Genomic DNA, 23,528 nt, shown 5'->3' on the forward strand with positions numbered 1-23,528 from the left:
CCGCCACCAGACATTGCTCCAGCGGCTCACGTTGTGCAGCCGCTAACGGATATCATTCTGGCGGCGCAAGCCCTGCGGCTGCCCTCCGGTCCTGCTCTTCTTGCTCTGGAGGCACAAGCTCTGCAGCCTGGCGGTGCAAGTTCTGTGCCCACCACCTGACCTTGCTCCGGCGGCACATGTACTTCAGCCGCCATCAGACAGTGATCTAACGGCGCACGACATGGGGTCACAAAAGTCCTCATTTGGCAGCTAAACCCCTGCGACCGCCCTCTGATCCTCTTCCTCTTGCTCTGGTGGCGCAAGTGCTGAGGCCGCCATCTGACCTTGCTCTGGCGATGCACGTTCTTTAGCCACCATCCAACATTACGGCGGCGCAAGCCTTGCGGCTGCCCTCACCCCTTGTCTGCCATCCAAGACACCCACCGGCCTTGCTGTTTGAGGACTGTGGACACTTTGGTGATCACTGGGGAAAACAACAGGCAACAAAGTAACAAACAGATATGAACAAACCACACTTGGACTCGGCTTGGGAGTCGACAAAGCACCTGGCTAAGCACATAGGACAGATGACAATGACCCAACAAACACTGAACAAAAAGGAGGACACTGAATACTAACAAATTGACAAGATAACGAGGAACACCTGGACACGTCACAAGTTGCTGAGGGAGCTGATTGGAAGACACAACGGGGTGTGGCTAACAAGAACAGGTGGAAACAATTACTTGACGAGACAGACATTGAAGATGAACACAGGGAAAACATGACAATGAACAAAAGGAACACAACCCAAAGTCGGAATCGGAACCAAACAAAGAACATAACATATTGTGTCTTCTTGCATGTTTTATCCCAAAAGTTATGGTTTACACAATTTCAACAAAATCAACAATTGAAAAAGAAACTTTCACTGTCACTTTGAGGTGTACAATTGATCTAGCGCTCTGTCTGTGGCCTTCTTTACTGTCTATAATCCATTCGTGTTTTGTCACGCATGTAAAATCCCAAACAACAGCTATGGATTTAGGATTTAAAAATGTATTAGAAATTCACCACCAGAAAGGGTCAGAAAATTTTATTGTCGGTGGTTGGTCCTGTCAGTATAGCTTTGCTTTGTTTTGTATGTTGTGTCATTTTATTTGATACAAATTACTTTGTATCTCATCTGAATTATTTGTACCAATGTTGGGAAAGTTAATTTTCTACATGAACTACTTCACGGTTCAGTTTGTAACTTTTAAAATGAACTAGTTCAGTTCATTGTTCTTGACTGAAAATATATCATTGTTCCAAAAATGTCCAAAAAGTATTTCTCTTCCCGCGATTTAAAAAAAGGTTGCCTCGAGCTGTTAACCTCTGGCATATTGGCATTTTTAACCATTCCATTCACACTAGTACCCAGGTGAAGCTATCACCCTGCAATCCCAAATTGTCACGAACGGACTAATGAAATGAGAGTCACCCTTGACGGACCAGTTACACCATGGCTAGATCAGTTATGGCCACAGAGCTCCACTTGAAATAGGATACCAGCAAGGTGGAGGCAGGGTACTGCTATGGGCTGGTATTAATAAAGATGAGTTGCTTGGACCTTTTTGAGTTAAAATGGACTTAAAATTTACTCTAAAGTCAAAACAAAAGTTAATTAAAATGAACCTACGGCCAGTTCTTAGAAGACACTTTCTTCAAGCAGTGGTACAGTAAAAGGTTTGCATCTTTCAAGAAACCCATTTTTATGCAGGAAAATATTCTGTCGCATGCATGTGTGGCTCCTTGGTAAAGGCCTTAAAAATGATTAACTACTACTTAAAGACGTGGCCCCGTTCTTCACCTGACCTGAACTCTATTGAGAACGTGTATCGCCTTTCTAAATGGGAGATTTACGCTGAAGGAAAACAGTATACCTCTGTGAACAATGTCTGGGAGGCTGTGGTTGTTCTTGCACAAAAAGTTAATCGTTAAAAGATCAAGAAGTTGATAGACTCAATGGATGGAAGTCGTATAACTATTATTAAATATTTTTAAAAAGAAGGGTGGCTTTATTGGTCACTAATTTTTCTTTTAGGGCGGCTCGGTGGCGCACTGGGTAGCACGTCCGCCTCACAGTTAGGAGGGTGCGAGTTCGATTCCACCTCCGGCCCTCCCTGTGTGGAGTTTGCATGTTCTCCCCGGGCCCGCGTGGGTTTTCTCCGGGCGCTCCGGTTTCCTCCCACATTCCAAAAACATGCTTGGTAGGCCGATTGAAGACTCCAAATTGTCCCTAGGTGTGAGTGTGAGTGTGAATGGTTGTCTGTCTCTGTGTGCCCTGCGATTGGCTGGCAACCGGTTCAGGGTGTCCCCCGCCTACTGCCTGATGACGGCTGGGATAGGCTCCAGCACGCCCGCGACCCCCGTGGGGACTAAGCGGTTCAGAAAATGGATGGATGGATGGATAATTTTCTTTTAAATGTTAATATGTACACTTATAGTTTTGTTTCTTATTCTCACTTTAATAAATGGAAAATATACAAGTGAGATGGGAACATTTCCATTTTTACTGTAGTTGTATAATAATTCTGCACACTAAAAGTTCCCTAATAATTGCGCACACAGAAATCTTCCAAAGAAAGCCAGAATCTCACTTTCACTATTTTAAATGCTCAAGCTTGGTGTTAATTCACATTTTGCTTGCCCGAGAGCATTGTAGTTTTTTGAAAACAAAATTAATCCTCACAAATACAATTTGTAGGTGCCAGACTGAGGTAGGAAACAAAGAACGTACAAATGAATTGCAAAACATTTAAAGTAACATTATATTTGCTTTAACTATCTTTTCATTTATAGTGAATGTATAATTTCCTAATTTATTTGCCTGAAGAACCAGAAAACGTTTATAATTTGGGACCGATTACGGAAGCTGACAATCATGCGATATCCCTCTCAAATTTTAAAAACGTGTCCCTTGAAAGCCTTACACAATTGGTTAGCGCGGCTAAACAGACAATGTGATTACTCAACTCGGCAAACTCGTTAAATGATAATTTCAGATTTTAGGACTATCCGTTTTAAATATAATTAATCTGTCTGTCTCCTCTGGCAGTGTGCCAACAGCCTTTAAGACCGTTATTATTCAACCACTACCATATTTTTCGCACTATAAGTTGCGTTTTTTTTCATAGTTTGGATGGGGGTGGGCGACTTATACTGAGGAGCGACTATGAATTTGTGACTATGTGAATTTTTTCACAAATTCTCCAAATTAAAAAAAAAAAACCAAGTGAAACCGCGATAAACAAACCGCGATGTAGCAAGGGATTACTGTAATTTGAATTTCAAGTGACGTCAGCGGCGCGGTGCGGCGGTTGTTTACATAAAGACAAAGATTCGATCACGGGATGACGAAGATGACGAAGGGCCCCATATACTACCGGCATCATTAGCGGCTTTGTTTGTAAGTGACACGGAGGATGAAGAGTTTGAAGGATTTAATGATTTGGAGTGACACAGAAGGGTTGAAAAACTATTATGGCTTTTACGCACGCCCGGCCCTACTCTATGGAGCTCTCTTTCACCTCCGTGGATGGAAGTCGGGGGCCGGCGCTCGGCGGGGTGGCTGTCCGGGGAGGGTGGATGGGGCTCGGACATGGCTTTGACACACGCCCGGTCCTATTCTATGGAGCTCTCTTCCACCTCCGTGGCTGGAAGCGCCACCTCCGGGGATAGAAGTCCACACCGCCACACGCCTGGAAGTCGACGCCGGTGCTTGGGGCCGTGTGGCGGTGAACTATTTATGTTATAGTTATTTGATATATCTTATTTCGTGTAGCAACTTGTATATGTTTTTATCGTTACAGTTCAGTAGTTGTTGGCTTGTTGAATTCTTGTTTTGTTGAATAAAGAGCCGTTTATCAAACCCACGTCTTTCCTTGTACTTTGTTAATGCTACAATATAGTTGTATACTAGATCTGTGGAATAACGACGAGGCTGACGTCAGGGCGCACGTTGTTGACAAAGGACGAGGAAATTGATCGATGGATTTAATGATTTGGAGAGACACAGATGGTTTTATAATATTATTGCTTATATAATAGTTATTTGATATATAATTTATATATCGCCTGGGGGCCTGTGGAATATTTTAAAGTGCAAGCACCGTCAGCGGCGCGCACCCGGCCGGCATTGTTGACATAAGGGACGATCGATGGATTTAATGAATTGGAGTGACACAGATAGTTTTATAAACGTGTTATTTATGTAATAGTTATTTGAATAACTCTGAATGTTACGTCAGGCCCGTTCTCAGCTCTTTGTTTGTGTTTATGTCACGTTAGCATACCAATCGTTTAGCCCAGACATGGGCAAACTACGGCCCGTGGGCCATATCCGGCCCACGGGGCCGTTTAATCCGAACCGCCAAACCTGAATAAATTGTATTATTGAACTTTTTTTTGGGTCATTTTCCCTGCAATTAGTATGTTTCCCCATTAGATGGGGAAGCGCCCGCCCACGCATTTACTCCCGGAAGCCGCGTCAGAAAGCTCGGTGCACACTCACAAGTGCGTGTACGCACTAAGTAGTACAGACCCGGTGCACTCCGCGCTCTATTCCCATCAGTGCCGAATTTCGAGTGTGGGCTGTGACGTCAGCATTCTCGTAATTCGCGCGCTGAGCTTTTAGATACAGTTTTACGTTAATGCCACCCACAACCCTTCCCCTGGAATCATTCCACTAAAATGAGTGGCCCAAGGAAAAGAAATGTGGACACTGAGTGCCGAGTGTGTAAAAAAAAAAAAAAGAGAGGACAATTTGGCTCGACCTACGTGTGTGAGCAGACTTTCCGCCACATGAACGTCAACAAAGCCCGTCACAGCTCTAGGTTAACGGACTGACACCTCGGCTCTATCCTAAGAATTACCACAACAAATTTTACTCCAGACCATGATGCACTAGCAAAAAAGGGAGACCAACAATACTATTGATTTCTTTATTACTTTATTTAGAAGTATTCTTTCACTGATTCTTCAAGATGATGTATTTGGTCAGAATGTTTGCCGTTTGATGTGATTTCGCCTCATTAGATAAACATATTTCATAAATTTGACCTGCAGGCGCTGAAGTGTTGGAAACTATTATTCATAATAACAGTGTCGTATTTAATGAGAATTACTGATAGTTTTTTGGTAAAATATTTTTTTAATGCTGTTGATGAATGCATTTGTTTTCAAAAAGCTTTTTCTGAATATCCATGCTTTACTACCCACTAAAAGTACAAACCTTTTATGCAATGACCTTTACATGTCATTTCTATTACTTCACACAAACACTACATCCATCTGCTCCTGGTTTGGCCCCCGCGATCAAAATTTAGAACCAAATTCGGCCCGCCAGTCAAAAGGTTTGCCCAACCCTGGTTTAGCCTGTTGTTGCTCGTTCATGTCTGTTCTTGGTGTTGGATTTTGTCGAATACATTTCCTCCAAAATGCGACTTATACTCCGGAGCGACTTATATATGTTTTTTTTCACGTTATTCTGCATTTTATGGCTAATGCGACCTATATTCCGGAGCGACTTTTAGTCCCAAAAATACGGTACTTAAGCGACCAAACTCGGACCGTCTCAGTAATTATAGGCCTGTTTCAAATCTCCTGTTCATTCCTGTTTTTAATGATTACATGGTTGCTAAAAATCGATTTGAACCGTTTCAGTCTGGTTTTTAGAACTAACCACTGAGACAGCTCTTGCTAAAGTGACCAATGATCTCCTCTTAGTGACGGACTCATCGGTACTATTATTACTCGATCTTAGTGCTGCCATTGACACTGTAGATCACATTTTATAAGAGCGCCTTAAAACCTGTGTTGGCATTTTAGGGTCAGCACATTGTTGGTTTAGTTCTTATCTCTCTGAGAGGACCCACTGCAACACGATCTCATTAATGTTATGTGTGGTGTCCCGTAGGGATCGGTACTCGGACCTATATTGTTTAGTATTTATATGATTCCGCCTTGGGAATTTGTGCGTAAATACAACATTAGTTTTCAATGTTATGCAGATGACACCCAATTATATATGGACTCCGCTGCCCTCTCTGCAGAGTATCCACCACCGTAGGGTCCACAGGAGAGTGGCCTCCATCCTTAAAGACCCCACCCACCCCCAACATGGACTGTTCACTGACCTGCACTTTATATTGTACATTGTTTACACTCACTTTGTTTTGCACTGCATTCTCCCCTGTTTAACAGTACATTCACTAGAACTCTCACAACTGTTGCACAATGCCATTTTTGCACTTGCTTATATTGCACATCCCTCACCTTAGTAGTTGTATATATGTGCATATATTGTGGTTTTTCTATTTTGTGTTTCTTACTTTTTTAATCTTTTAATCTTCCTTAAATTGTCTGGCACTTTAACGGACAGTGAAAGAATTTCATTGTACAAAGAACAAGTACAAAAGTCCGTGAGTCGTCACCTTATCGTGGTGGAGGGGTTTGCGTGCCCTTATGATCCTAGGAGCCATGTTGTCGGGGGCTTCATGCCCCTGGTAGGGTCACCTATGGCAAACGGGTCCTAGGTGAGGGGCCAGACAAAGCACGGCTCACAGAAGCCCCTTATGATGATTGAAATAAATGGACTTCAACTTCCCTCGCCCGGACGCGGGTCACCGGGGCCTCCCTCTGGAGCCAGGCCTGGAGGCGGGGCTCGAAGGCGAGCGTCTGGTGGCCGGGCCTTCGCCCATGGGGCCCGGCCGGGCATAGCCCGAAAAGGAAACGTGGGTGCCCCTTCCCATGGGCTCACCACCTGTGGGAGGGGCCGAAGGGGTCGGGTGCAATGTGTGCTGGGCGGCAGCCAAAGGCAGGGACCTTGGCGGTCTGATCCTCGGCTGCAGAAGCTGGCTCTTGGGACATGGAATGTCACCTCTCTGGCTGGAAAGGAGTCCGAGCTGGTGTGTGAGGCAGAAAAATTCCGACTAGATATAGTCGGACTAGCCTCCACGCACAGTTTGGGTTCCGGTACAAGACCTCTCGAGAGGGGCTGGACTCTCTTCCACTCTGGAGTTGCCCACGGTGAGAGGCGTCGAGCAGGTGTGGGTATACTTATTGCCCCCCGGCTGGGCGCCTGCACATTGGGGTTCACCCCGGTGAACGAGAGGGTAGCCTCCCTCCGCCTTCGGGTGGGGGGACGGGTCCTGACTGTTGTTTGTGTCTATGCACCAAACGGCAGCTCAGAGTACCCACCCTTCTTGGGGTCCCTGGAGGAAGTGCTGGAGAGCGCTCTTTCTGGGGACTCCATCGTTCTACTGGGTGACTTCAATGCTCACGTGGGCAATGACATTGAGACCTGGAAGGGCGTGATTGGGAGGAACGGCCCCCCCGATCTGAACCCGAGCGGTGTTCTATTGTTGGACTTCTGTGCTCGACATGGATTTTCAATAATGAACACCATGTTCAAGCATAAGGGTGTCCATGTGTGCACTTGGCACCAGGACACCCTAGGCCGCAGTTCGATGATCGACTTTGTAGTCGTGTCATCGGATTTGCGGCCGCATGTTTTGGACACTCAGGTGAAGAGAGGGGCGGAGCTGTCAACTGATCACCACCTGGTGGTGGGTTGGCTCCGATGGTGGGGGAAGATGCCGGTCCGACCTGGCAGACGTAAACGCTCTGTGAGGGTCTGCTGGGAACGTCTGGCAGGATCTCCTGTCAGGAAGAGTTTCAACTCCCACCTCCGGCAGAGCTTTTCCCACGTCCCGGGGGAGGCGGGGGACATTGAGTGGACCATGTTCCGCGCCTCCATTGTTGAGGCGGCCGACCGGAGCTGTGGCCGTAAGGTCGTTGGTGCCTGTCGTGGCGGCAATCCCCGAACCCGCTGGTGGACACCGGCGGTAAGGGATGCCGTCAAGCTGAAGAAGGAGTCCTATCGGGCCGTTTTGGCCTGCGGGACTCCGGAGGCAGCTGACAGGTACCGGATGGCCAAGCGGAACGCGGCTTCGGCGGTTGCTGAGGCAAAAACCCGGGCGTGGGAGGAGTTCGGTGAGGCCATGGAGAATGACTTTCGGACGGCTTCGAGGAAATTCTGGTCCACCATCCGGCGTCTCAGGAGGGGGAAGCAGTGCAACGTCAACACTGTTTACAGTGGGGATGGCGTGCTGCTGACCTCGACTCGGGACGTCGTGAGTCGGTGGGGAGAATACTTCGAAGACCTCCTCAATTACACCTACACGCCTTCCATTGAGGAAGCAGGGCATGGAGACTCTGAGGCGGATTCTCCAATCTCTGGGGTCGAAGTCACTGAGGTAGTTAAAAAACTCCTCGGTGGCAAGGCCCCGGGGGTGGATGAGATCCGCCCGGAAAACATAAAGGCTCTGGATGTTGTGGGGCTGTCATGGCTGACACGCCTCTACAACGTTGCGTGGACATCGGGGACAGTGCCTCTGGATTGGCAGACTGGGGTGGTGGTTCCCCTCTTTAAGAAGGGGGACCGGAGGGTGTGTTCCAATTACAGGGGAATCACACTCCTCAGCCTCCCTGGTAAGGTCTATTCAGGGGTGCTGGAGAGGAGGGTCCGTCGGGAGGTCGAACCTCGGATTCAGGAGGAACAGTGTGGCTTTCGTCCTGGCCGTGGAAAGGTGGACCAGCTCTACACCCTCGGCAGGATCCTCGAGGGTGCATGGGAGTTCGCCCAACCAGTCCACATGTGTTTTGTGGACTTGGAGAAGGCGTTCGACCGTGTCCCTCGGGAGGTTCTGTGGAGGGTGCTTCGGGAGTACGGGGTGCCGAGCCAACTGATAAGGACGGTTCGGTCCCTGTATCACCGATGCCAGAGTCTGGTCCGCATTTCCGGCAGTAAGTCGGATTCGTTCCCAGTGAGGGTTGGACTCCGCCAAGGCTGCCCTTTGTCACCGATTCTGTTCATAATTTTTATGGACAGAATTTCTAGGCGCAGCCGAGGCGTTGAGGGGGTCCGGTTTGGGGACCTCAGCATCGCGTCTCTGCTTTTTGCAGATGACGTGGTGCTGTTGACTTCTTCAGGCCATGATCTCCAGCTCTCGCTGGAACGGTTCGCAGCCGAGTGTGAAGTGGTCGGGATGAGGGTCAGCACCTCCAAATCCGAGTCCATGGTCCTCGATCGGAAAAGGGTGGAATGCCCTCTCCGGATCGGGGATGAGATCCTGCCCCAAGTGGAGGAGTTCAAGTATCTTGGAGTCCTGTTCACGAGTGAGGGGAGGATGGAGCGCGAGATCGACAGGCGGATCGGTGCAGCGTCGGCAGTAATGCGGACCCTGTACCGGTCCGTTGTGGTGAAGAGAGAGCTGAGCCAAAAGGCAAAGCTCTCAATTTACCGGTCGATTTACGCTCCTACCCTCACCTATGGTCACGAGCTATGGGTCGTGACCGAAAGAACGAGATCCCGGATACAAGCGGCCGAAATGAGTTTTCTCCGCAGGATGTCCGGGCTCTCCCTTAGAGATAGGGTGAGGAGCTCGGTCATCCGGGAGAGACTCGGAGTAGAGTCGCTACTCCTCCACGTTGAGAGGAGCCAGATGAGGTGGCTCGGGCATTTTATCAGGATGCCTCCTGGACGCCTCCCTGGGGAGGTGTTCCGGTCCGGGCATGTCCCACCGGCAGGAGACCCCGGGGACGACCCAGGACGCGCTCGAGAGACTATGTCTCTCAGCTGGCCTGGGAACGCCTTGGGATCCCCCGGGATGACCTGGATGAAGTGGCTGGGGAGAGGGAAGTCGGGGAGTCCCTCCTAAAGCTGCTGCCCCCGCGACCCGACCCCGGATAAGCGGAAGAAGATGGATGGATGGATGGAAAGAAAAAGTGCTTTCCTTTTGCACACATGACAATAAACGCTTTGAATCTATGACAAATCCATGGGATTGTTGTAATTTTGAGGCATGTTTTACTGAGATAAAATAATGGATCTCTCTCAATTTCCTACGTCTTATAGCTTACGTATCACATTTATAAATTCTTCCGTTTTAAGATTTACTCATTCAGTTGTGGTTTATATAAAGTGGAACAGCGAAGCTTTTGTCTGAATTTCTCGTTTTGATCGCATCACAGGCCCCTCTTTTATATTTGTTCCTAGATGCGGCTCAGAGCGAGCCGTTTTGGTGCGATCTCTTTAAATGCAAATGAGATACTTCACACCCCACTCCCTCCAGGCCGCAAGATGTGCACCAGCCTTTCTGGTCGGACATATTTGTAGTTTTTTAGCCGAGGTACCGTTTACTTGCGCAGCAAACCTTTTTATTGATTAAAAGATGTCAACGGCAGAAGACTTGCCCATACATACATAACACGTAACAAAATAAATCCCCTCACAATATTTATGAACATGTCTTGTAAACAAGCACTGTAACAAAATAAACCCCCTCACTATATTTATAAACACGTCTTGTAAACAAGCACTGCCGTCAAGTTAACCAGTAAGCTAATGCTAGCGTTACGAGAAGTTAACAAATGCATCTAACACATTCTTGTGTTCCCCAAGAATAATACAGCACCTTTGATGCAATTCATCGAATACTACTCAGACTACACCCACATGAAGTGAAAACAGAGCGCACAGCTCTAAAATCAGCAGAAAGACTATGAAAACAAGTGCATCATAGACATGCAATAATATGAAAATGAAATACAGTTTAGGGTGCACTGCTTCCTGAGACGCCAGATGGTAGACCAGAATTTCCTTGAAGCCGTCCGTAAGTAATTCTCCGTAAGTAATTCTCCATGGCCTCGCCAAAACTCCTCCCACGCCCGGGATTTTGCCTCAGCAACCGCTGAAGCCATGTTCCGCGGACTCAACGTCCTCCGCCTCCTCCGGAACGTGGGAAAAGCTCTGCCAGAGGTGGGAGTTAAAGCTCTTTCTGACAGGGGATTCTGCCAGACATTCCCAGGAGACTCTCACAGTATGTTTGGGTCTGCCAGGTCAGACCGGCATCTTCCCCCATCATCGGAGGCATCCCACCACCAGGTGGTTATCAGTTGACAGCTCCGCCCCTCTCTTCATCTGAGTCTCTAAAACATGCGGCCGCAAATCCGATGACATGCACACAAAGTCGATCATCGAACTGCGGCCTAGGGTGTCCTGATGACGTGCACACAAGGACACCCTTATGTTTGAACATGGTGTTCATTATGGACAATCAATGTCGCGCACAGAAGTCCAGTAATATAACATCGCTCGGGTTTTGATCGAGGGGTGGTGTTTCCAATCACGGCCAATCAAGCCTCACTGTCATTGCCCACATGAGCATTGAAGTCACCCAGCAAATCAATGGAGTCCCCAAAAGGACCACTCTCCAGCACTTCTTTCAAGGACTCCAAAAAGGGTGGGTACTTTTGGTTTAGTGCATCGATACAAACAACAGTCAGGACCTTTGTAAACTTATGATATATGTTTTGGGACAATAGAATTCGTAAACTCGTTTTGACCCTTTCTGGTAACTTTGTCATTAAACACCAGCAAACAAACCCTAAACGTTTTAACCTTTTAAACAGAGGATGTATCAGGACTGTCCTGATATTCCAGCTAAAATCAAGATCAGAAACATGTTACAGCACGGAACACATGATTAAGTAAAAAGGTAAAAAATGGTAGTGTATAGGGTATGTCATTATTTTGACACTCATTTGGCTAAAACTGTTTGCCATTGATATTGCCATTTTAAATGTTCAGATACATTGCCGAATAGAATGAAGAAAAATGAAATTTTAATCATGAGTGGCTTTGAAATCAGCATTTTTATCGCGATTTTGAGAACACTTTGATAGAATTTAGGTCGTATGAATTCTGTATCCTCGATGCACAAAATCAGTTTCTTATCATCGACGAGTATTAGTTGTTACAAACCTGAAAGACCACAACAAAAGCCAGGCGAACAGCAAGAACTGCCCAAAACTCCTTGGAGAAATCATATGGTGTGCTGGACCAGGGAGGCTCCCTGTAGTCTTTATACCTAATTCAGACATTAAAAAGAAAAAAAAAAAAATTATAATGATCAGAAGGTCGCATTTTTACTTATGCTATATAGACATTGAGTATAATGCAAAATTAGCTAGCTGTAAAATATAACCTTACCTGCATATTTCTACTTTATAGCCTAGGATCAATGGCTTCGCAGGGTCTGTGCCTGGCGCAAAGTCACTCACGTTGAAGTAAGACAGAGAGTGATTGACAAAGCCGTGCAGGGTGCCATCAGGACTGTACATGTACTGGTACACAAGCCGTGGGATGAAGTCAGATGTGAAGGAGATCACAAAGGCCTGGGAACCAAAATCTATGGGTTACTACTAGTGTTCCCTCTAATTTTTCAAGTGTCCATGCAAACACACAAGGTCCCTGCGCACACGGTGGACCACCGTGTGCAACACCAGATTAAATAGTAAATAAATAAATAATGAATAAATAAATAAATAAATAAATAAATAAATAAATAAATAAATAAATAAATAAATAAATAAAACACTGGTTACTACTGTGTTCAACAAATGAGCAGAGGTGGGCATCCTGTCAGTACTGATGGAAGGTCTGTCAATCCGTCACTGATGGACATCTGCATTGCTAACGAATGATGGAAAACTGATAAAAAGAAAAATATGACGGACTAAGCATCACCGGAAGTGTGTTTTCCCATCACTAAAATTGTCAGTAACCTGAGCGGTACCAGCGGACCTTCTCAGTCAGTCACTGGCTACTTTTACATGGACATTTTTTCAATCCATCACACTTTTGGGACGGAACTCCTTCTGACATGCGCAGATTGACAAAATATATCGGAAATAGTAGGAGAAGAAGAAATCCGTAGCGACTTTTGAGTCATGAAAATATCACTGCGTCCATTTCTAGCTTAAACGTTTGCGTTATTTCGCGGATTTTTCTAGTATGAGCTGTTATGCTGAGTTAACAATTCTAAGTGGGGCTGCAATGTATCCACCAGGAGGGCAACTCTTGTACCTGCCATGTCTTTCGCTTGCTCTGTTTCTACTAGCTTCTGTCAACAACAGAAAAGTACATAATGACTACTGTTGTCACAGACACATGCGATAAAGACTATTCGTTCCGACATTTTGGGATGTGTTTTCATACGTATTGATTGGATTACCAATCGACCCCTCTCATCCAGAGTAAAAACTTGATCGGAATGGGCATGATCCGATCAAGTGTATATTGGAGTGTGTATATTAAGGATTTTTATTCCCATCAGAGTTTTAATCTCATTTTGCTGACGACTGACTGAAATGCGACACATGCCTTATGTGTACGTTCACAAGGGTGAGGATACTTTGTCAAGATGACCACATTGGGCTCTCTAATTCATCTAATTGCACATTTCTATGTCTTTACTCCTCTGTTTACATGCCACTTATGAGCAATGTCCTTGAGGAAGGAGAAGACTGACATGGAGCAGGGCGGGTACAAATGTTTCGGGTTAATGAGACAACCACTGTGTAATTTTATGGAGACGTTTACCGAGGATGTCGTCACATCATTTACGCATGTCACAAATGCACCGTCTGTGTGATAGAATAACTACTATTGCCACAAATGTCCACTTAAATTACCTATCTATCAATTCATCTTTATACCGCTCATTCCCACAGAGGTCGCGGGCGAGCTAGAGTCTATCCCAACAGTCCATCGGGCAGTAGACGGGGAGACCCTGAACTGGTTGCCAGCCAATTGCAGGGCACACAGAGACAAAAAACATCTGCACACGCACACATCTACGGGCAACTTGGAGTACTCAATCGGCCTACCATGCATGGTTTTGGAATGTGGGAGGTAACCGGAGTTCCCAGAGAAAACCCCACGCAGGCATGGGGAGATCATGCAAACTCCACACAGTGAGGGCCGGAGGTATTAACCAGTGCGCCACTGTGTTTTAAGATCGTCTTTTGGAGCCGAACGTAACCTGAGCAAAACCCACAAAAGGCGGTCAGCCAAGTTACTACCGAGAGCGCAGCTCGTGGCGCAGTCTTAAGTAACCGGTCATTTTCCTGAGGGTGGTCATAGAAGATCTATGTCGGTCCTAAAAGAGTGTCGACGAACTGGAATTTAGCAATGACAAAAGTATGGTTAAATAACTATGATGGAGTAACAGACTGACAATTAAAGTTTTGCTTTGGCTTGAAAAAAATGATGGACTGATGATGACGGATGCGTGTCCTGGCCTTTACTGACGTGCCCACCTCTGGAAATGAGGATGAGATGCCATGGAGAACATTCTTAGCTTGTACCATGTCTTGCAAGGACATTTGTTGACTGACTTGAAAACTCACATTTACGATGACAGCCACCTTGCTGAGACCTCTTAATAGGTTGTACCAGATACCTACAAACATAAGACAAGAACATTCATTAAGGAAATTATCTGGGATTGCTATGAGGATGCTATTGGGGTTTCAGTGAGTGGGTGTGAGTGTGTGTGAGAGACACAGAGAGGGAGAGACAGTGCGAGAGTGCGAGACTGAGAGAGCAAAAGCTACAGTTGCCAGCTCCATGGTAGGTGGAAGCATCAAAGAATGTCGTTTTTTTTAAAGGTGGCAAATCGGTACGTTACTCTGTTGTGAGTCAGTGCATAAAAGCTTATCACATGACTTTGGTTCACACCACAAGAACGTTTAAATCCGAAATACTTTTTGTCAAGAACAAGGACAGCACAGATCTTTATTGAAAAAGGAGAAAGGGAAAGTGGAAGGCTGGACAGCCAGCTTGGCTGGTGTAACTGGGCAGCGGAACGGGAACCGGCAGATGACTGGGACAGATTCGCAGCAGAGTGCTGGCCTCGGAGCGACAAGCTGGCTGATGGCAGGAACCAACCTAGCGGAGAAAGCAGCAGAGCAAGCGCGCCAGGTGATGGAATGCAGCACGTAGTCGTGGTCAGGAGCAAGTAGGTGGTCGAGGCAGGCGGCGATCAGAGCGTAGTCAAGGATGGGTAAGTGGTCAGTACACGGGCAATGTCGGCAACATGATTCATTCAGGCAGAAAGTGAGCACAGTGGTGGCGTCACAGGCAGGGTAAGAGGACGACGCGACAACGACTGGCTGTATTCACGGGGTTTAAGAAAGGCTGACCTAATGACCAGTGGCAGGTGCTAGTGATTGGCTTGATTGGGGACGTGGCTGAGAGTGATGATGTTGAGGAAAAGGAGTGGCTGGGTGGCAGGTGATGCAGGCACGTGACACTTATGATGTTGAAGAGATTACATTTTGGTGGAAATGTGTCTATAGTTGAAGAAAAATAATACTCATTTATCTTTTAATTCAATTGCAAAAGTACTAAAAAATATTACGATCAATTTGGTTTTACCTCGGGCAGTATGGTGGGTGATTGGTTAGGATATCTGCCTCACAGTACTGAGGTGGCTAACAGGCTAACATTCCATGCCCCTACAGCTAGTATCTGCAGCTGGAGATCAGACCTGTACCCTGTGACTTACTGGCGGCCAGTTCAGGGCATAATCTGCAGTTAACCTGATGTCAGCTGGGATAGGCTCCAACACCCCCTGTCACCCTGAACAGGATAAGCGGTGTTGAGAATAGATGGATAGATGGATGGGATCGGACAGCCTTTGGCCATCGCCCAGCTCACTATGCACTCAACCCCTTTGGCCCCTCCCACAGATAGTGAGCTCATGGGGAGGGGGACACACATTTACTTTTCAGGCTGTGCCCTATGGGTCCAGGCCTGACCACCAGGTGCTCGCCATCGAGCTCCACATCCAGGCCTGGCTCTAGAGGAATGGCCAAGTACCCAACGTCCAGACAAAGTAAAACGTAAGGTAAACGTTTATTGTTTGCTTGTACATTACCACACTTCATCACTATTCAATTACATCGACTGCAAACGCATGACTTGTTGAAATAAGAAATGGGGTGAAGCAGACCTGCTTATCATGTGGCAGGTGACATATAGACAAACAACCATTCGCACTCACACCTACCGGCAATTTGGAGTGTTTAGTCGGGCTACCATGCATGTTTTTGGAATAATAATAATGCATAAGATTTATATAGCGCTTTTCTGGACACTCAAAAACGCTTTACAGTGGATACATTATTCACACATTTCTACTCTGGTGGTGGTAAACTATGTAAATAGCCACACAGTACTGGCGCGCCCAATACGCGCACTACGCAGTTAGCGTTAGGACTCGTGTGACGTCATCATTCCGTCACATGTTGTAACTTGTCTATACTAGTTGCGCTGTATGGCTTGCAGTAGCGTGTCGTAGCCGCAAACATGATGCGGCATTTTAAAATCAGGTAATAAAAAAGAACCTTGAATTCCCATTCGAAGGTTTCTCGTTTGAGTTGGAAGCTGGGCACTGGAATGACGGGGTGTGCCGAGAATTTGAATTAGCTTGTCATTATTAAGCTTATCATGGTGGAGTGGTTTGTGTGTCCCTATGATCCTAGGAGCCATGTTGTCTGGGGCTTCATGCCCCTGGTAGGGTCACCCATGGCAAAAGGGTCCTAGGTGAGGGGCCAGAAAAAGCACGGCTCAGAACACCCCTTATGAAGAATAAATTATATAGACGTAGTTTACCCTCGCCCGGACGCGGGTCACCGGGGCCCCTCTCTGGAGCCAGGCCTGGAGGTGGGGCTTGAAGGCGAGCGTTTGGTGGCCGGGCCTTCGCCCATGGGGCCTGGCCAGGAACAGACCGAAAAGGGAAGGTGGGTTCCCCTTCCCATGGGCTCACCCCCTGTGTGAGGGGCCAAAGGGGTCGGTCGGGTGCATAGTGAGCTGGGTGGCGGCCAAGCGCGGGGACCTTGGCGGTCTGATCCCCGGCTGCAGAAGCTGACTTTTGTGACATTGAATGTCACCTCTCTGGCTGGAAAGGAGCCCGAGCTGGTGTGTGAGGCCGTAAAGTTCCGACTAGACATGGACTTGCCTCCACACACAGTTTGGGTTCTGGTACAAGCCCTCTCGAGAGGGGCTGGACTCTCTTCCACTCTGGAGTTGCCCACGGTGAGAGGCGTTGAGCAGGTGTGGCCATATTTATTGCCCCCCGGCTGGGCGCCTGCACATTGGGGTTCACCCCGGTGAACGAGAGGGTAGACTCCCTCTGCCTTCGGGTGGGGGGACGGGTCTTGACTGTTGTTTGTGTCGAGGCACCAAATGGCAGTTCAGAGTACCCACCCTTTTTGGAGTCCTTGGAAGAAGTGCTGGAGAGTGCTCCTTCTGGGGACTTTATCTTTCTGCTGGCTGACTTCAATGCTCACGTGGGCAATGACAGTGAGACCTGGAAGGGCATAATTGGGAGGAACAGCCCCCCCGATATGAACCCGAGCGGTGTTCTATTGTTGGACTTGAACACCATGTTCAAACATAAGGGTGTCCATGTGTGCACTTGGCACTAGGCCGCAGTTCGATGATCGACTTTGTAGTCGTGTCATCGGATTTGCGGCTGCATGTTTGGACACTTGGGTGAAGAGAGGGGCGGAGCTGTCAACTGATCACCACCTGGTGGTGGGTTGGCTCTGATGATGGGGGGAGATGCCGGTCCGACCTGGCAGACCCAAACGTACTGTGAGGGTCTGCTGGGAACGTCTGGCAGAATCCCCTGTCAGGAAAAGCTTCAACTCTCACCTCCGGCAGAGCTTTTCCCACGTCCCGGAGGAGTCAGGGGACATTGAGTCCGAGTGGACCATGTTCCGTTCCTCCATTGTTGAGGCAGGCGACCGGAGCTGTGGCCGTAAGGTGGTTGGTGCCTGTCGTGGCAGCAATCCCCGAACCCGCTGGTGGACACCGGCTGAAGAAGGAGTCCTATCGGGCCGTTTTGGCCTGTGGGACTCCGGAGGCAGCCGACAGGTACTGGATGGCCAAGCGGAACGCGGCTTCAGCCGTTGCTGAGGCAAAAACCCGGGCGTGGGAGGAGTTTTGGCGAGCCCATGGAGAATTACTTCCAGACGGCTTCGAGGAAATTCTGGTCCACCATCCGGCCTCTCAGAAGGGGGAAGCAGTGCACCGTCAACACTGTTTATAGTGGAGATGGTGTGCTGCTGGCCTCAACTTAGGATGTTGTGAGTCTGTGGGGAGAATACTTCGAAGACCTTCTCAATTCCAGCGACACGCCTTCCGTTGTGGAAGGAGGGCCTGGAGACTCTGAGGTAGACTCTCCAATCTCTGGGGTCAAAGTCATTGAGGCAGTTAACTAAACTCCTCGGGGGCAAGGCCCCAAGGGTGGATGAGATCCGCCCAGAGCTCTTAAAGGCTCTGGATGTTGTGGGGCTGTCCTGGCACACGCCTCTGTAACATTGCGCGAACATCGGGGACGGTGCCTCTGGATTGGCAGACTGGAGTGGTGGTTCCCCTCTTTAAGAAGTTCCAACTACAGAGGAATCACACTCCTCAGCCTCCTGGGTAAGGTCTATTCAGAGGTGTTGGAGAGGAGGGTCCGTCAGGAGGTCGAACCTCAGATTCGGGGAGGAGCAGTGTGGTTTTCGTCATGGCCATGGAACAGTGGACCAGCTCTATACCCTCGGCAGGATCCTCGAGGGGGCATGGGAGTTCGCTCAACCAGTCCACATGGGTTTTGCGGATTTGATTTGGAGAAGGCGTTCGACCGTGTCCCTCGGGAAGTTCTTTGGAGGGTGCTTCGGGAGTACGGGGTGCCGAGCCAACTGATAAGGGTGGTTCGGTCCCTGTATCATCGAGTTTGGTCCGCATTTCCGGCAGTAAGTCGGATTTGCTCCCAGTGAGGGTTGGACTCAGCCAAGGCTGCCCTTTGTCACCGATTCTATTTATAACTTTTATGGACAGAATTTCTAGGCGCAGCCGAGGCGTTGAGGGTGTCCGGTTAGGGGACCTCAGCATTGCATCTCTGCTTTTTGCAGACTACGTGGTGCTGTTGGCTTCTTCAAGCCGTGATCTCCAGCTCTCGCTGGAACGGTTCGCAGCCGAGTGTGAAGCGGTCGGGATGACAGTCAGCACCTCCAAATCTGAGTCCATGGTCCTCAGTTGGAAAAGGGTGGAATGCCGTCTTCGGATCAGGGATGAGATCCTGCCCAAAGTGGAGGAGTTCAAGTATCTTGGGGTCTTGTTCACAAGTGAGGGCAGGATGGAGCGTGAGATCGACAGAGTGATCGGAGCAGCGTCGGCTGTAATGCGGACTCTGTAATAGTCTGTCGTGGTGAAGAGAGAGCTGAGCCAAAAGGCGAAGCTCTCAATTTAGTGGTCGATCTACGCTCCTACCCTCACCTATGGTCACAAGCTATGGGTCGTGACCGAAAGAATGAGATACAAGCGCCCGAAATGAGTTTTCTCCGGAGGGTGTCCAGGCTCTCCCTTAGAGATAGGGTGAGAAGCTTGGTCATCCGGGAGGGACTTGGAGTAGAGCCGCTGCTCCTCCACGTTGAGCGAAGCCAGATAAGGTGGCTCGGGCATCTCATCAGGATGCCTCCTGGACGCCTCCTGGGGAGCTGTTCCGGGCATGTCCCACTGGCAGGAGACCTCGTAGACGACCCAGGACGCGCTGGAGAGACTGTGTTTCTCAGCTGGCCTGGGATTGTTTTGGGATCCCCCGGACGAGCTGGACGAAGTGGCTGGGGAGAGGGAAGTTTTGGAGTCCCTCCTAAAGCAGCTACCCCCGCAACCTGACCCCGGATAAGCGGAAGAAGATGGATGAATAAAAAAGAAAGAGGCGTCTTCATGACAATGAGCAAAGACAACAGCAGTCAGGTAAGCAAGGAAACGTAGCCCCTCTCTTTTTATGGTTAGGCTACCCATTGCCATTAATTATTTTTTTTACATTGACTTCTTAACATATTAATTCAGAAATCAGAAATCAGATCAGAAATCAGAAAACCTTTATTGTCATTCTACACAGTACAATGAAATTGGAGACCTCCATCCAGTACATGAGGTAGATACAAGTAACATAGTCAAGTAAACGACTAATAGAAAAGTAGATGAATAATCGGAAACAGTAGTGCGGACAAAGTGCAGTAGTAGTGCAGGAGGAAAGTGTCATCAGTGTCGGCTGGAGTTGAGGGTGGCTATGGCTTGGGGAAAGAAACTGTTTTTGAGTCTGTTTGTCCTGGTCTTCATTTGCCTGTAGCGTCTTCCAGAGGGCAACAGGCCAAACAGGGCGGAGCCAGGGTGGGAGCTGTCCGCTGAGATGGCCTTAGCCCTGCTGAGGCAGCGGGTAGTGTAGATGTCCGTAAGGGAGGGGAGAGGGTGGCCAATGATCCTCTGAGCTGCCTTCACCACTCTCTGCAGCTTTTCCCTGTCAGCGGCGGTGGAGCTGCCGAACCATACTACGATGCAGTAGGTCAGTAGACTCTCAATGGAAGATCGGTAGAAGGTCAGCAACAGGTCGGTGTTGAGGTTGTACCTCCTGAGGACTCTCAGGAAGTGTAAAAGCTGCTGAGCCTTCTTGACGATGTTGGTGATGTTCTCTGACCAGGAGATCCGGTCAGAGATGTGGACGCCCAGGTACTTGGTGCTGTGGACCCTCTCCACCTGCTCGCCGTTGATGAAGAGGGGAGTTGGCTCAGGGCTGTGCCTTCTGAAGTCTATGATGATCTCGTTGGTCTTCTTGGTGTTCAGAGCGAGATTGTTCTCTGAGCACCAGTCGACCAGCTCCAGGACCTCCTCTCTGTAGGCTACCTCATCGCCATTGGAGATGAGACCGACCACAGTGGGATCGTCGGCGAACTTGACAATCCGGTTGTGGTTGTGAGCCGGTCTGCAATCGTGAGTGTAGAGGCAGAAGAGGAGGGGGCTCAGCACACAGCCCTGTGGGGAGCCGATGCTCAGCGTACGGGTGGAGGAGAGGCAGGAGCCAACTCTCACAGCCTGGAGTCGGTTGGTCAGAAAGTCATTAATCCAGGCACATGTGAGAGAGGGGAGTCCGAGAGTGTCCAGCTTTGTGGTGAGTCTGTCCGGGAGGATGGTGTTGAATGCCGAACTGTAATCCACAAAGAGCATCCGGACATAGCTCTGCTGCTGCTCCAGGTGGTTCACCGCACAATTGGGGGCTACGGCGATGGCGTCCTCTGTGGATCTGTTGGTCCGGTATGCAAACTGGTGGGGGTCAAGGTGCGGGGGAAGATAATCCTTGATGTGCTGAAGAACCAGCCTCTCAAAGCACTTCATGATCACCGGAGTGAGGGCCACTGGTCGGTAATCATTCAGGCTAGAGATGGCCGACTTCTTCGGCACTGGGATGATGGTTGAGGTTTTCAGGCAGGGCGGGACGGTTGCTAGGGCCAGGGAGCGGTTGAAGATCGTGGTGAAGGTGGGGGTGAGCTCCTCAGCGCATGCCCTCAGCACCTTGCCGGGGACCCCATCCGGGCCTGCGGCCTTTCTGGGATTCACTGCAAGGAGCACCTTTCTGACCTTGTGCTCCTGAACAGTGAGTGGAGTGATGTCAGAGCTGGGTGGGGGAGGGGGCAGGGCAGGGACAGGGGAGTGCTGCTGGGATGTTCCAAACCGAGCAAAGAAGCTGTTTAGCTCCTCTGCCAGCTGTGCGCCTTGGTCTTCGACTTGAGCGGCACTGCCCCTGAAGTTGGTGATCTCCTGGATGCCCTGCCACACCTTACGGCCGTTGTTGCTGGACAGGTGGGACTCCATGCGTTGTCTGTGGTCCGCTTTCGCCCGTTTGACTCCTCTCCTCAGCTCAGCTCTGGCAGCGCTGTACAGAGCTCTGTCTCCTGACCTGAAGGCGGTGTCGCGGGCTCTGAGGAGAAAGCGGACCTGGCTGCACATCCAGGGTTTCTGGTTAGGTAAGACCCGGATGGTTTTGGTCACAGTCACATTGCTGGTGCAGAACTAGATGTAGCCCAGAACTGTGTCTGTGTGTGTCCCCAGCTCCTGGTGGTCGAACAGGTCCCAGTCTGTCCGTTGAAAACTTCTTTGAGTTTGTGGAGTGCATCCTCAGGCCAGGAGGTGATGGTCCTTAAGGTGGGTCTGAGTTTGCGTCTGAGGGGGGTGTAGGCAGGGAAGAGCAGGAGGGACAGATGATCTGATTGCCCGAGGTGGGGAAGGGGGATAGCTCTGTATGCATGTTTGATGTTGGTGTAGACATGGTCCAGGGTGTTCTCACCCCGTGAAGCACACTTTACGTGCTGGTGGAAATTCGGCGGTACAGTCTTTAAGTTGGCCTTGTTAAAATCCCCCGCTACAATGTGGAAGCCATCAGGGTGAGCCCGTTGTTGTTCACTCACAGCTCTCAGCAGGAGAGAGAGTGCCGTGCTTACGTCAGCGTCGGGTGGAATGTAAACAGCAATGAGGATAACAACAGCTAGCTCCCTCGGGAGGAAAAAAGGCCGGCACCTGACTGCCATGTACTCGAGGTCCGGGCAGCAGTGGCTGCCTACGATGGTCGCATTGTTGCACCAGTTATCGTGCACATACATACAAAGCCCCCCACCCCTGCGTTTACCGGAGTCCAATGTTCTATCCGCGCGTAGCAGGGAGCGGCTTGCTAGCTGCATGCTAGCATCAGGGATATCCGGGCGCAGCCAGGTTTCGGTTATAATAATCACACAACAGTCCCGGACGTAGTGGTTTCCCGTGAGCTGTAGATCCAGGTCATCCATTTTATCTGGCGTTGGAGAGAAACAGGCTCGGGAGAGGCGGCTTGTGCGGTTGTTTACGTAGCCTTAGCATTAGGCCAGACCGACGGCCTCGCTTTTGCTTCCTCTCTCTTCTTCGCCTGCGTCGCCTCCCAGACCCGACAACAATCCACGGAGACCCCGGCGGTCTCGCAATCTCGTCTGGGATGTTGTGCTTGCGGTGAAAGTCACTTGAAATAGGTATCCGTGATTGGTATCCAATGTCCATGAGCGAGTGGAAAGTGTATTTGGGATTCCCAGTACAGAGTGTGCCAAAGAGTGAAAATAAAAAAAGATAGGCAAAGAAAAAAGAGCACTGGCGTGGAGAGCCGTAAGCCGCTGCGTCCGTGTGCGCCGCCATCTTGGAATGATATAAATTGATATAAGAAATATTTAGATTAGGTTACTAAAAGGCAAACTACTATTAGGGGGCAGTCTATTAACTGAGTAAATACGGTAAATTTCTGTGCAGCCAATTTGTTACCCCTATTTACCTATCTACTAACCCAGGGGTGGGCAAACTTTTTGACTTGCGGGGCGAATTGGGTTCTAAATTTTGACTGGGGGGTCGAACCAGGAGCAGATGGATGTAGTCTTTGTGTGAAGTAATATAAATGACATGTAAAGGTCATTGCATAAAATATTTTGTTTAGTAGGTAGTAAAGCATGGATATTTGAAAAAAAAAGCTTTTTGAAAACAAATGCATTTACCGTATTTTCCGGACTATAAGGCGCACCGGACTCTAAGGCGCACCTTCAATGAATGGCCCATTTTAAAACTTTGTCCTTATATAAGGTGGACCGGACTATAAGGCGGACCATTGATGCATCATGTCAGATTTTTAATCCAAATCAAATCATTCTCCATTTTATCTTTTTTATTTCAACTTCAGACGCAACAAATTACTTTATAATCACATAATAATGATCCATTGTCTTTTTGATTCATGATTCATAGTCTTCAGCGG

At 48.8% G+C, this 23,528-nt stretch overlaps 1 protein-coding gene and 1 long non-coding RNA gene across 13 annotated transcripts in view; both read right to left on the reverse strand.

The window, feature by feature from the left end:
- The window catches only part of ano1a (anoctamin 1, calcium activated chloride channel a), a 199,174-nt gene that overhangs the window by 17,504 nt on the left and 158,142 nt on the right, over window positions 1-23,528 (reverse strand). For 7 of the 12 annotated variants that reach the window (XM_068650430.1, XM_068650431.1, XM_068650434.1 and 4 more), the window contains 3 exons: window positions 14,188-14,330; window positions 12,077-12,261; window positions 11,849-11,954 (listed from right to left, as the gene is read on the reverse strand). In XM_068650430.1, the coding sequence (XP_068506531.1) occupies window positions 11,849-11,954; window positions 12,077-12,261; window positions 14,188-14,330 (434 nt within the window). Of the gene's footprint in view, window positions 1-396; window positions 464-11,848; window positions 11,955-12,076; window positions 12,262-14,187; window positions 14,331-23,528 lie in introns of all 12 variants that reach the window. The other 5 variants (XM_068650435.1, XM_049717413.2, XM_049717415.2 and 2 more) reach the window with 2 other exon arrangements.
- Window positions 10,216-11,840, reverse strand: LOC137840214 (uncharacterized). Its single transcript, XR_011086718.1, has 2 exons — window positions 10,904-11,840; window positions 10,216-10,834 (listed from the first exon to the last, which is right to left on the reverse strand). It is a non-coding gene; the product is annotated as an uncharacterized lncRNA (long non-coding RNA).

Source organism: Syngnathus scovelli, chromosome 4 (genome assembly GCF_024217435.2).
Source record: "Syngnathus scovelli strain Florida chromosome 4, RoL_Ssco_1.2, whole genome shotgun sequence".
NCBI classification, from domain to species: domain Eukaryota; kingdom Metazoa; phylum Chordata; class Actinopteri; order Syngnathiformes; family Syngnathidae; genus Syngnathus; species Syngnathus scovelli.